The following is a 13900-nucleotide window of genomic DNA, read 5'->3' as shown; positions in this document are numbered from 1 at the left end:
CCTTTAGCAAATATTACCATTTGGCTTATGCTTTATCTCTTCACATACATTTTTTACATATTTTTCATTTAATAGATAGGTTAACTAGTAATTCAAAGTAGTAGCTAATGCCACTTGAGGTAGAGTTCTCATGCAGGTAAAGGAGTGAATACCCCCCCACCCCCCATGGTATTAACATGTGAAATCTCAATCTCATAAAAACTATGAAAAGAAGCACCCCAGTTCTAACAGCCTTTTTTTTTTAGTTCAAGGATCTTTTGTTGGCCTTTAGGAGCGTTTTCCAGTCCAGTCTGTTGGGGCACCCCGCCCTGGCCCCAAAGTCCACTTTCAGCATTCCCTGGGGACCTTGCCACTCCATTCCCTTGCTGTTCCGCTGCACTCCCCCAGTGCTTTGCCTCGGTGTGGTGGGATCAGGTCAGGTGCAATTCCCACACTGTGTCTCTGGTGTTGTCCCCTATAGCGCCTTTGGTCACTGAGGGGCATCATGTCTCATGGTGGGGCCAGCCATGTTGTCCTCTCTGTGGACTGGCTGCTCTACTCAGGAACATCATCCTCATGGCCAGGTAGGCCAGGCTGTGCTCCACTCTCTCCTCCTCCCCCTTCATCTGCTCCCGTGTGCTCTGATCCGATATGTCCCTCTCCCGGAGCTGCAGATTCAATGTCCTCCTTTGAAACAAACTCTTCTGGGGGAGGGGTAGGAATCCACTTAATTTTTGGTGCTGGGGCCAGCCTCCCAGGCCTCTCCACTGGTTCCCTACTCCACGCTGGAATGTTGCATTCACACCTTGCGGCACTGGGTTGAAGTCTGGTCCCTCTTTCCCTGTGGAGCTTTAATGACAACTTCTTGAAGATTTACAGTTAATTAAAAAAATAGAGGGAGGAAAACCCCAATCAATTAATATCAGGCTAGCATTAGCTAGAGGGATAATTTTAGCCTGTAAGATTTATTCATTTCCATCTCTCCAGGACATCTTGGGGTAATTCAAAACTGTTAAGATAGGGCAGCTTCTCTGAAATTTCCCCTTGTCTTGGCTGATTGCTTGACTCAGTGACCTGCCTGACGGAAGGAATGATGATTCTGCAGAGCATGAGAGGCTGCCATTCCAGGACTGCGTGCATTGGAAATTGCACGTGTATGGGGAAAGCAGAATTCCCATTCTACAGGTCAGACAACCTGAGTTCCTAGAAGTGGAACATCTTGACCAAATTCCATAAATTTAGGTTTGGAACTCTGTTCCTGATTAAATAAAAAACCTACATTATTTTTGTCTCCTGAATTCAATACTGTGGTTTTGAATTTATTTGCACTTCAACTTTAAAAGAATGGCTTGGAAGCACTTGAAATTATGTCTAACTCTGTGATCCTTGTTAGAGTGTGTCCCTCCAGAAATGTTTGTGATTTGAAATAGCTCAGGAGACATTCTTTGACACTGACTAGGAGGGTTGGGGATACATTCGACAGTGCTTTGTACTGTGCAACCAGTTTCACATGCAAATATTGAACAGTTAACGGCCTTTCTTATGGTGTTTTGTAAAAGACTATTGGTTTGCTCAACAACACCCCCCAAACACGAATCTTCAAATGCAGGTATAGGTGGAGATTTTTTTCTGCCATGTGGACTAGAGCTAAGGCTCCCCAAATGCTCAAATCTGTAACGAAGGCACGGAGCAAGACAGCTTCAGTGTTTCTGACAATTGTGAGGCAAAGGATGTATGCTTGAACACATGAGCTTTTTAAGCATGAATTTATACAAAGTCACTCTCCTGCTCTTCCCCCCATCATCAGTAAGAAACCACTGGCTAGATTTTTTTTCTCTCATTTCTGAGTAATTTAAATCAGTTGATACCTCTTTCCATCTAAAAGCTTCTTCTTCTAATAGTTGACAAAGAAATTAACTTATATAAATTGATTTGAAAATGATTATATTTATAAATCTATATCTACATACACACAAATATACATATATGCATAATAGATTCATACACACATACATGTGTATATGACTGCAAACCTAAATGATGGCATTGACATTCAACTTGAGTTAAAATGCAAACTATAATATTAATAAAGAACTTCAGTAGAGTATAAAATGTGTAGGTCTACAACTCATATCCCAACATTTCTGCTTTCAGGTAGAATAGGGTGAGGAGTTGACAGTAAACACATCACTTCTTTAAGAACAGAAACAAAATCTCGAAGAAATGCAAAAGAGAGCAACAGCTTAACTGAATCAGAGAGTCCCTGAATCAACAAAGCATAGAAGGTCTAAGATTTGGGAGAGGAGTATCCTGGAGCAGGGAGGGTCCCCATTTGCAGCTAATCTTGTTGCTTACGGGCTCTGTGAGGATGCAAAGGGTCCAAATGGGACTTGGAAGAAGGCCACTGCTGGGAGCAGAGAAACCACTAGAGATAGATCAGTCTTGAGTGATAGAGTGGCAAAATACAGGCACGAGAGATCTTAAACACATGACCAATTATTCCCAGACTACGTACGTATATCAAATTCTGAAGTGACAGGATCTAGAGGCAAAAAGCTAAGCTACCAGGGTGGTGGGGGTGGTGGTGAGCCACCCAGATGTTCAGCATGGCAGATTTTCAGCAGTCTTACCATACTAATATAAATATTGGTGTTTCAAACCAGTCAAGGAGAGCTCGAGGTGAACACGCTAGGTTAGACCTTACCCTGTGGTCGCAAAGCCAGCCCACCCCTATTTTTGCGTAGTCTGTGAGATAAGAAGTCTTTATACTTTTAAATGGTTATGAGAAAAATCAATACAAGAAGATTTTGTTTTGTGAAAATGCATATTAAAGTTTCAATGTTTACAAATAAAGCTTTACCAGAACATCCACTTACTTCTATAATGCTAGTGGCTACTTTTGCATAACAATAAATAGTTGCTTATTTAAATACTATCAGTTGTACCCGAGGACCCAAAGAGTCTAAAACATTTACTCTACAGCCCTTTGCAGAAAACACCTACCGACCAGCATTAGATTTTGAGCCGAGAGCTCAGGTGACTGAAGGTCTACAGAGCAGGTAAAAGGCCAACCAGAGCAAGAACTGAAGTTCACAATTGGCTCAGGCCCTGACTGAAGACAATTCACTTCCCTTCCGTCTGCTTAGAAGAGGAAGCGTGGATCTTTGATGGAGAAAGATACCATCAGCTGCGTCTTCTAGATGTTTTTAGTGTAATTTTACACACATAGCATTCAAAAATAATTTTGTAAATCACATCACTAACTTTGGTCTATATTGAAGTACGATGCATATAAAGAAGTCTAGCTTATTTGGTAGACTCAAAACCAATCCATCAAAATTCAATATTTAAATAAGCAATTTCAATCTATGTTATCTAGAAAAAAACATAAAAATAAATATTAGTACTTAAAGACATTTTTAGGCAAAAATAACTGAAAATCCATGACCAAAGTAAGGACATGCTAATGGACTGGATGTTCGTTTCCACTGCAAAGCATTCCAGTGAAATACAGAATAAATCCTGGGGTTTATTCATCTTTTAGGAAATGCAACTCATAACTGATGAGCTAGCTGCACAACATTATGAACTATACGAGCGTGTACCACAGGGCTTGCTTCTCATGACATGTGGCTCACAGGCACTGACGTCATACTTCACTCATCTATTACCCTGAGAAGACTGACAAGTGCAGCTGTGAGAAAAACTCATAACACTGAAATGTTATAATTATCTAATATGGTATGCCTACATCTGCCCCAGGTTTTTAAATTTTGACTTTAACGGCTTTTTATAATGGGATGAACAATGCAAAGGAATATGACAGCTGGGCAGTTCAATATGTCACAGACCTGCAAATCCTTCAATTCATCTTAATTAGGATTTACTAAGGTTTTACATCTGTGGCACAAGTAAATTATAACTCTCAGATGAAAGATTTCAGGTCATTTTAATTTATAATCTATCACCATTTGTAACATGGCTTATTGGTGTCAGTGAAACGTAGTCTGCTTGTGCTTAGAAGTCTAGATCATATAAAAACTTATGTGATTCATGTACTTACAGGTGTACTATTACACAGAATAGAAGAAGAATATAAAATTAGCAACAGCTATGGATAAGCACAGCTAGACTTTTATGATTGCAATATGAATGTAAAGATGTATTCTCTCAGGTAAATTTGACTTTGTAGTACTAGCAGGATACTGAGCCTGTAAACAGTCACATAGACACACACAATGACCTGAACGGTACCTGAAAAAAACCACAACTTTTATTAAAATGAAATGACTTTTAGAATTAGATGATTTTCAAAAGCAAAGTTATCATTCTAGTTAAATGATAAGTATCTCTTTAACACCAAAGTAGATGTTTTTAATAATTAAAAGTATCATCAAGAACAGATTTCCACCCACTAATTTGTTCATTTGAAAACAAGATTCATATCATCTTCAAAACTGGTTTAGAAAGTTATTTACATGTGTCGAAGGAGTTGTTTGCACTTAAGCAAATCACTGTTCTTACATTAGGAACTGGCAGACCCTGAGGGTAATGAAGGACATTCATGTAAACAGGTATTTGATTGAAATATAATATCCCTTAATAAACACATTCATATATAATACATGGGTGTGCATAGGGTAAGTATGTTTACATCACCGATTCCTGAAGAAATGACAGAACGCTGTGTCTTTTAACAGAAAACCACGTATTATTCCTAGTCCCCCAATGCTGTTTCTCCAGACAACATATCCAACCTCAATGAAACGACCAGAGTCCCCCGAGAGACAGCGTGCAAACAAAAAATCCTTAGGAGGTGGGAGAAAGTCAGGCCAGGAGTCAGGCAGAAACAAGCGAGATGACCGAGAGGTGCGATTCAGCACCGTTTCCTTAGAAAAAGCAAAACCACATGGCACTGCAGAAATGCCGAGTTAATTGTCTCTTTCTCCTCAGCTCTAAATATTTTCTCTTTAAAATAGTTCAAACTCGATTATTGCGTCCGTCGGCGAGACCCTCTTCTAAGGAACACAGACATTTGCCCGGCACGGTGCGAAAACACCACGCAGACCCGACCACCTACCGTTTTCCTGGCACTCTTCTGGAGGTTTAGCCTTTTTCGCAAGTCGTGGATCCAGCCATGATGTTGTCTTTGTGTTATGGCTGAAAAGAGAAGAGATCACTCTGAACAGACACATACTACAAGGAATCAAGTTTATTCCTTAAGAAAAAAAAAAGGTGAGGGGATTAGTCCAACAAAATTGCAATCAATACACTTCATTTGCTTACTGGTTCTAAGTAGCCCTGAAGGAGGTGTAAGAGTGATTGTGCGCGGCAGCTGTAAATTTGGCAACCTCCGCTCCCTGTCCTCAAAGCAGCTAGTTTTATTAAAATCAACTAGAATGTTGCCAAGTTCACCTCATTGAAAATGCAGAACTCATCCAGAGCAAAAGGAATTTATTACAAACACAGGATTCTCCACTTGGAAGAGCACAGTCCACAGGCTCTGGTGCTGTTTCCTGAGTTTTGCAAACGAATTCTTTTGATTTTAGACCTGCCCGTTCCACAAACAGTTGTTTTGTTGCTCTAACTACAGAGTCGGCAGAGGCAGTACGAAAGTGATGCAAATCACAACATGTTCTTGGGGTTCCTACATGTTCCTTAAAAAGTGATTCATGGTCATTTCATTAGCTCACAGTTAGCTACCTCCCATTGGAACACTGTCCATCCAGCTAGGAGGTAGAAAGCAGACGTATTGGCACTCTACTATTTCTGGAAAGGAGCTTCTAGGGTAAATGGCCTTTTCATGGGGGAGAGAAATGGTTCTGAAAAGTCTTTGGCCAGAAATTTAAAAAGCGAAGGAGAGGTGCTCCTAGAACAGTGTTTCTTAGGGGACCCTGTGCCGAGCCCCCTGCACTGAAATCAACGGATGGATTTATGAACAATGGAGCTTCCAGGTCCTCAGAGAAATCACAAACCAGAATCTCCGCCACTTGCAGACAGTCTGGGTGATTCTTCTGCGCATCATAATTGAGAACCACGCAATGACTAATTAATTGCTAGTAGGAGATAAACCATTCGCTTTGCACGCTTGTCTCAAGTGACCTCAGCTACCTAATTATCTAGGGTGTGATATTTTGAGGGGCTTTGGGAAGGTAGAGTCCCTGGGTGATGCAAACAGTGGATCCAGCTGCTAACCAAAATGTAGGAGATTTGAGTCCACCAAGAGGCACCTTGGAAGAGAGATCTGGTGATCTGTTTCCCAAAATGCAACCGTTGAGAATCCAGTGCAGCTTGCATGAGTTAGAATTGTCTCACAAACAACTTTTTGTTTGTGGGGGGAGGGCACGGAGAGGGAGTTTGGAAGACAAATCAACTCACAGAAGTATTTAGAAAATAAAACAACAGCCAGAGGCCTAATGAGTGGAAGATGAAAGAGAAGAACTGAAGTAATTTGGAAGTAGAGAAGGCTTCAAAAAGTGCATGAGAAGATGCCATGAAAAAAATCATGGAATTTTCCCAAGCCCCCTTGTATAAACTAGAGCAACTTAATAAGGGCTCTTGAGCATAATCCTGAAGATGTCAGAATGGGAATTTTATCAACTGTACAGATATTCTCTTCTACGAAGCTTAACTTCATGTTATAGTGTCAGAATAATGAGTGTTCCATAGACAATCCGATGAAGCAATCTGCATTCAGATAGAGCAAAGGTCAGGACATTCATTCTTAAAGAAAGCAGATTTAATAGCAAACTTGTGGGGACTAAATGCCCCCCTGATCACGACTTTGAACCAACTTGAACTGATTCAGTCATGAACGGTGAAGTGAGTGTGGAACAAACGTGGATTTTAAAAACATGAGTAAAGTGAGATGACAACTGAATTTTTTTAAATTACAGATAGTAGCAGAAGCCCTGGACGGGAGACTCAAAAGAGGCACAGTAGTGCCCGCTAGAAGAACTGGATTTTTGCCAGGACTGTGGAGAGCAAAATATATTCAGAGCAATGGATTTCTTTGAGCAGGCCATCATTGTTTCCAACTGTGTGAGCCAAGACCTTGTCTTATTTTCTAAGAGGAAGAGAACACTCTAGCCGAGCATCAACCCACACTTTCCCATGTTCTGCTTATCATCCTACTTCACCCACATCAGGTAAATGCCAGTCTGTCCTCAGAAGCCAGTGGTTGGAGGTCACAGCTCACTTCTTTGACCATGACTAAACCAGAAAAACAAAACCAAAACAGTGTGAAGTGTGAATCTAATGAAGGGAATTTCTAGTCAGGAAGGACGGATGATGGAGCTTAGAAGAACAGCGGTCTATTCCGAGCTGTTAAAACACTCTTGAAATGTACTTTCTAGACACTCTCTCATCTGCCTATGTGTGGTGCCATCTCTAACTTGAGTCTTGAGATGTTAAGACCCTAAGGACGTATTGTCTCTGCTCCTAAAAGCACAACAGCAACAAACAAAACAATGTTTTCTCCTGGCTCACGATCGCCCCGTGCGTGCATGCAGGCAGGTCAAAGTAGAGCCATGCTCACTTGGGGTTTCAATGGCTGACCTTTCGGAAGTGGCTTGTACGGCCTTTCTTCCCAGGAGCTCCTCTGTGCACTTGACCTGCTGACCTTCCAGGTGGTGACCGAGTGCGTGAACTGATTGTGCCACGTGGAAATTCCACTCCTGACTGTTATGTGGAGTAAAGAGAAGTACTCCCCTTTACCTGCTCCACCTAGGAAAGGTACTCCATGATGGTTGCCTCTCATACATTCAATGACCAGATAATGGCTATGAACTTGGGCAAATATTAACTCATCTGAGAGCATGCCAGCTAGGGGTGCTTCATAATCAAATCTCGGACGAGTGTAAAGCACACGTGAAGCATTCATCATGTGCTGGCCCTCGGTGGTAGCCGTGTTGTGTTTACCCTCCTCTGAAGGCCTGGGTTGGCGGTCACGACTGTCCAGACGTGAGGATCCCGGAAGCCCTGCGCTCAGTGCTTCAACCTCTCGTTTGGAAGAAGAAGGAATCATTTAAAAATGCTTCTCATGGACATGCTCTGTTCTGAGAATTCGAGTGCATTTGTGCTTCTGTGAGGGGGAGGTTCAGAGGCAGAAAAGGAAAACACACCTCCCCTTGGCGCCCACACCTACGCTTCCTTGTTCCTCCCCACGCTCTACAGAAGATGCACTTCCAGGTCTCTTGGGCAAATTCTCAAATGCAAACACATACGTGGATAAGAAGAACGGGCCATTCCTAAGGCACTTGCAGGGAGTCAAATGACCATTTTTGTACCACACCACCATGGATTTCAGATGCTGGCTAACTTAACAGAGAGCTAAGGATCTAACGAGCTTCCCTTAGTCTATGTAAAGAATTTCATTACTATAAGATGGTCTCTCTCTCTCTCTCTCTCTCGTTTGCTCTCTTTTTAGGTTGAACTAGCATTCCTGGTGTGTCTCTTTAATACAATTTGACAGGCTGAGTCCTTATAGGTAAGAGCATCTTTAGCTGATGCTCTGAAATGATTCTGAAGGAAGTGTGGGTAGTAGTTACCTACGGTGATTGGCTTCAGCATCATAGGACGACACAACATAGCATTTCTCCACTGCGGTTCTCGCCAGCCTTATAATTTGCGTGTTCTCTCTCAAGATGCCTTACAAAGGGGATATTTTTAATGCCTTTGGGAGACAACAGATGAAGTGCTTTTTCCACTTCCCTCGAATTATATATTTTTAACTTTGACAATCCCACTTGAAAACAGGATGAAAAGTTGGGCAGGGAACTGTATACATAATGGATCCTCTGAGGGAATCTTTTCACAAGCTGCCCACCACCTTTCCTCAAATGAGAGGAAGGTGATTTTCTATCACTTTCATAGCTCGGTAGAGTCCTATGAAAGTGCTGGTTTTCTTTATCCAACTTATGTATGTGACAAACAACAGGGAAATAAGATGCTACGGTTTTATAATCATATTTCAAGAAGGCTTGAAGCCCTTGGTTGGAGGTCAGGACTACCCCAAGGTGATAAATCCCAGGGTACCTGACTCTGTGTTTTATCCTCTCATTTTGAAGAAAAGAAAATAATTTTTAAATGCTGACTTTGCAAAGAAATGGCATTCTTATTCTGGCCGGGGAATGAAAAGATATTTCTAGGCGTTTTGGACCATAACAAAACACTACTTTATGTATTTGTATGGACATCTTTAATGTGAAGATTATGAAAAGTGAGAGATTAAGTGGTCAGTCACTACTTGAATTCATTCTGTATCATGTGAAAAATCTGGATGAAAACCTTAAAAAGTGTTTATCCGAGATTCTTCTCTAATGTTAACTTATAGACTGAGTCCATTGTCAGAATGAACCAGAAGTGAAATTTCATTCAAATCTGCAATCCTAGTTCAAATTCGCACCAGAAAGTCTTCGAAGACATGGGGACGGCTGCTATGTAATGAATAATAAGTCTCTGACCCTTTTGCAAGCTTAACCTTTGCCAACTGGCAAAGGCCGTTAAGTTAGTTAATAACACTTTCTGAACACTCATGCCATGTAGAACTCTGTACACACACACACACACACACACACACACACACACAAACACAGCACTACTGCTCTGGTGACCGAGGTTTGCAAAGTGGCTCACACTTTGTCATAGTATTTCTTGAATGTCTACTATGCCACGCACTGCACTAGGAATTCCCACCCACAGGCCCTCAATAATGCTTAGAGTCTTGTGGTTTCCAAGCAAAAGCAAACTCACTAACTTTTAGTGAACCTATAGGACAGAGTAGAACTGCCCCCAGTGAATTTCCCAAACTGTGAAGTTTCTCTTCTTTATGGGAGTAGAAATACCTGTCTTTCTTCCGAGTGGCTGGTGGTATCAAACTGCTGATCTTGTAGTTCTCAACCCAACACTTAACCACTACACCACCAGGGCTCCTCGATCTTGTAGGTCAACATCATTACTTCCGTTTTATAGACAGAGGAACAAAGGTGGAGAAAGGATGGATAAATTGTCTGAGGGACAACTTCCGGCTAATATCAAACTCCGATAGGCTTCATTCCCAAGTCCACGCTTTCTTAGGATCTGTTCTAGGGGCCATAATGAACGTATCATTTTGCTTTCTATACTGAGTCTATGTCACTCTCTCCGATGGACCTTTGTGTTCAGCTCCTATTCCCATGGTTTAGAATCTGAGAGTTTTACCTCCAAAATGAGAAATAGCAAAACCATTTGCCAATGAATTATTTTTAACTCATAGTGAGCTCCTGTGTGTTATGAGAGGTTCACACCATAGGATTTTCTTCATTCAAATCTGAGTATTTTTTCCTAAATAAAAAATGTAAAACCTGATTTCCATAATCTACATATGAATAATAGCTCTTGCTGTTACACTGAAAGGTGAGGTTAATGAAAATTCTCTCCATGGATGCATTATTTATTTATTGGGAGCAAAATTTAAATATTTCTTACCTATAATGTAGTACTTTATCCTATCCTTCATCCCATTTATTCATTGACTTTAATATTTTTCATCAATTGAAAATTATTAAAGGAATTTTCTTTGTTCTTTTTCTCTGAAAACTGTAACTTAAAGAAATAGTCAATGCATTGAGTTTTGAAGATCCTAAAGAGCCAATTCTGAAGCTAAATTTGTGACTGAAAGCTCACCTGTATTTCTTTCTTGAAAATACTATCTCAGAAGAATAAAAGGAGAGTTAAATCAATGATGTGTGACTATATGAAATATCTATAGGTTAAAATAGGGAAATATTTTAGATCCCACTGAACAATGCAATATGAAGTTTTCAGTTATACTAGTCAAACAGCTTAAAGACTATAACACAAAGATTGTTGAGTTTGTTTTATGTTCTTTAAAAATAAACATTGCTCTTAAAGCTATGTGAATTGATAAGATTTTATCTAACTGTCAATAAAACCTCCAAGATGGTTAAATCATTTCCTTAAACCTGTCTATTCTCACTACCGTATTCTTCCACAGGGGAGGTCTATTAATGAAAATGATTAGATATATCTAGTTGCAGATTATCAATGAAAACTTTTCCCATTCGAGTTTTTAACCCCTCATTTTGTTAACCAATAATGTTTTTTTCTATTTACACATACATAATCCACAAAAAAGCTATTGTCAATAATTTTATAGTATTTTCCCTAAAAAATATTCCTAAAATTTTCACCCAACACCAAAATATAGAAAGGAGCCCTAGTGATATAGGAAGTCATTCTTGGGCTGTTAACCACCAGGGTTCATGTGAACCCTACAGCGTCCCCTGGGAGGAAGACGAGGCTTTCCATGCCCACAAAGCCGTTACAACCTGAGAAACTCAGAGGCAGTTCTCCGTCCACCTAGCGGCTACGAGTGAAAATGGGCTCACTGGCAGGGAGGTGCGTCGTTCCATGGACTGTGGAACATTTTCATCACACGGTTCATGCACTTAGAAAGCTATTCTAGAAGAACTGAGCCCTGGTGGTGCAGCAGGCTAAGTGTGGGCTTGCTCATCGTCAAATTCACAGATTATAATCTAGCAGCCGCTCAGCCAGAAAAAGTGGAAGCAGTCAGTTTACATAGAGATTCACTGTTTTGGGAGCCGTAGGGCCTCGGTTTTAAATAGTCACCTTAGAACAGCGGTTCTCAACCTGTGGGTCGCGACCCCTTTGGGGGTTGAATGGCTTTTTCACAGGGGTCGCCTGATTCATAACAGTAGCAAAATGACAGTGATGAAGTAGTAATGAAAATAATGTTATGGTTGGGGGTCACCACAACATGAGGAACTGCATGAAAGGGTCGCGACCTGAGGAAGGTGGAGAACCCCTGCCTTAACGAGTTTCTATGAGTCGGAACTGAACGAAAGGCAGTGGGTGGGTTTATTAGAAGTATTGTTTTGGTTATTTGGGAGTGTTTGTTATATACTGCTTCCTCCCATACTTGTTTTCTGCGTGGGTATTGTACAGAAACCTTGTGCATCTACAAGGGGAAACATACACACAGAGAAAAAATAGCATTCCAGAGATCCACTGCTTTTGTAATACAATCACAGAAAGAAAACCTAGATGGACTTACTTGGCTGGCAGAGACATGCTGAATTCCTGGCTAGAATGAGAATTCATTTTGCTGGTGTTGCTATATGCCAGAAACCTGATCTACCTCTTCTCTCTAATAAATATCCTAAGTCTTTTGTCCTTTTTTCAATACATAAAAATTTCAAAACGGGTTGGAAGTGGCAATTGGTTCTCTTTGAAGCAGATACAGAAGTAGTGAAACATATATACAAACAGATCAATGGTATTTTGTTAGAATTTAAAAGTGCCTTCGACATTGGCACAGAGTTTTGCAAACCATGGACAGCCACAGGGTTGTTCACAAAGGAGACTGTTAATTTCAAAACTCAGCCATTAAAAATCTATTTAACAGCTATGATTTGAGATGACCCAAGTGCTTACCGCCAGTCAAGAAACTGCTAGTAAACAAATAGGTTTTTGTTGTCGTTTTGTTTTTCAGCGAATCAATAGCAGTGTCTTTTATGCCACCAACTAAACTGACTCCAAACAAAGAAGCAATTTACTGGGATTCCCTGGCATGTCAATCCAGATTAACCCTGTGGTACCTCTTCTTTGTGGATGATTTAACCTCTGGAAGCAGGAATGTCTGGCCAACAACTTAAAAAACAAATACTATTTGTAATGTAAAACTTTATTTTTTCAATCCGTGTTTGTTTATTTATTGGAGGTAGCATGGGATAATGGTCATGGTTTAATAGGTGACAGAGTTGTCTGACCTTGGGAATGTTGATTTGTCACGGGTGGCTTAGAATGCAATCTACAAAGTGAGGATATTGGGAGTGCTTCATAGGTTGCTACTGTGTCGTCTGCAGAAAATAGTCACCACCGTGAATTGACCCTGGAGCCATGATGTATCCCATATAACTATGGACCAGATTTATGTTTTTGGTTATATTAAAATAAAACTCCTAATGCAAACCCAATGCCATTGAGTTGATTCTGAGTCACAGTTACACCACTGGACAGAGGTCACTGACCTTGTTAGGTTCCCAAGGCTATGTATTCTTGTCAAAAAGTTTTATTGACATATAACTCATGTACCATATAATTCAATGATTTAAATACATTACAGAGGTATGTAATCATCACCACAATAAATTTTAGAACATTTTCTTCATTTTTATGCCTATCATTATTAGCTCTCCACTACACCCCAAATTAATGAACAATTAATCTAGTTACTATCTCTAGAGACTCACCTATGGGCTTTCATATAAAATCATACCTAAACCCGCAACAATAAAAAAATAAATCACAGAAAAACTTCACTCCAAGAGAAAACAGAATTTAATAGAAACTAGAAGAAAAATGAAAATGTGTCTCAAAAGGGGACATAAACAATACTATGTTGAATTTTAACCTGTTTGCAAGAATCCACTTTCCAATGCACAGCCCTCGTCAAGGAAATTCACTAGGATGCTTCATCCATCCGAGGGCCCTGCAAATGCATTTGGACTTGCACTGTTGTCCATGCGATTGTCGTTAGGCGTCACCCAGTCAGTTCCGACCCATAGCAACCTAATTACAAGATTCTAGCTGTTCATAGTTGTTAACATCTTTGTCAAATTGAGAACAAAACTAATGCTTACCTAGGTACTATTGTTAAGGCAAGGAGTCCTGTGGGTAGGACGGGCAGGCATTCTGAGGTTAAGTGTGTTGATGGTTCAAATCTACTTAACAACTTAGCAGGAGAAAAGATCTCTAGATGTGCTACTCTGAAATCAAGTCAAACACACTCCCATAGCATTAATTTGTACTCTTATTGACCCTGGATGGGGTTCCTGAGACTGTCAGTATTTCTAGATACAGTCTCAACTTTCTCCTGAGCAACTCAAACTAAACAAAA

General features: G+C 40.4%; 1 protein-coding gene across 1 annotated transcript in view; it reads right to left on the bottom strand.

Annotated features, from left to right (window-relative positions):
- MAGI2 (membrane associated guanylate kinase, WW and PDZ domain containing 2) overlaps positions 1-13900 on the bottom strand; it is a 1549501-nt gene that overhangs the window by 541083 nt on the left and 994518 nt on the right. Inside the window, exon 6 of the mRNA XM_075558486.1 lies at positions 5060-5139. Within this exon, the coding sequence (XP_075414601.1) occupies positions 5060-5139 (80 nt within the window). The remainder of the gene's footprint in view (positions 1-5059; positions 5140-13900) is intronic.

This window comes from Tenrec ecaudatus, chromosome 9, assembly GCF_050624435.1.
Source record: "Tenrec ecaudatus isolate mTenEca1 chromosome 9, mTenEca1.hap1, whole genome shotgun sequence".
Lineage (NCBI taxonomy): Eukaryota > Metazoa > Chordata > Mammalia > Afrosoricida > Tenrecidae > Tenrec > Tenrec ecaudatus.
Note: the sequence above shows the minus strand (reverse complement) of the source record. Positions and strands in the feature narration are given on the sequence as shown.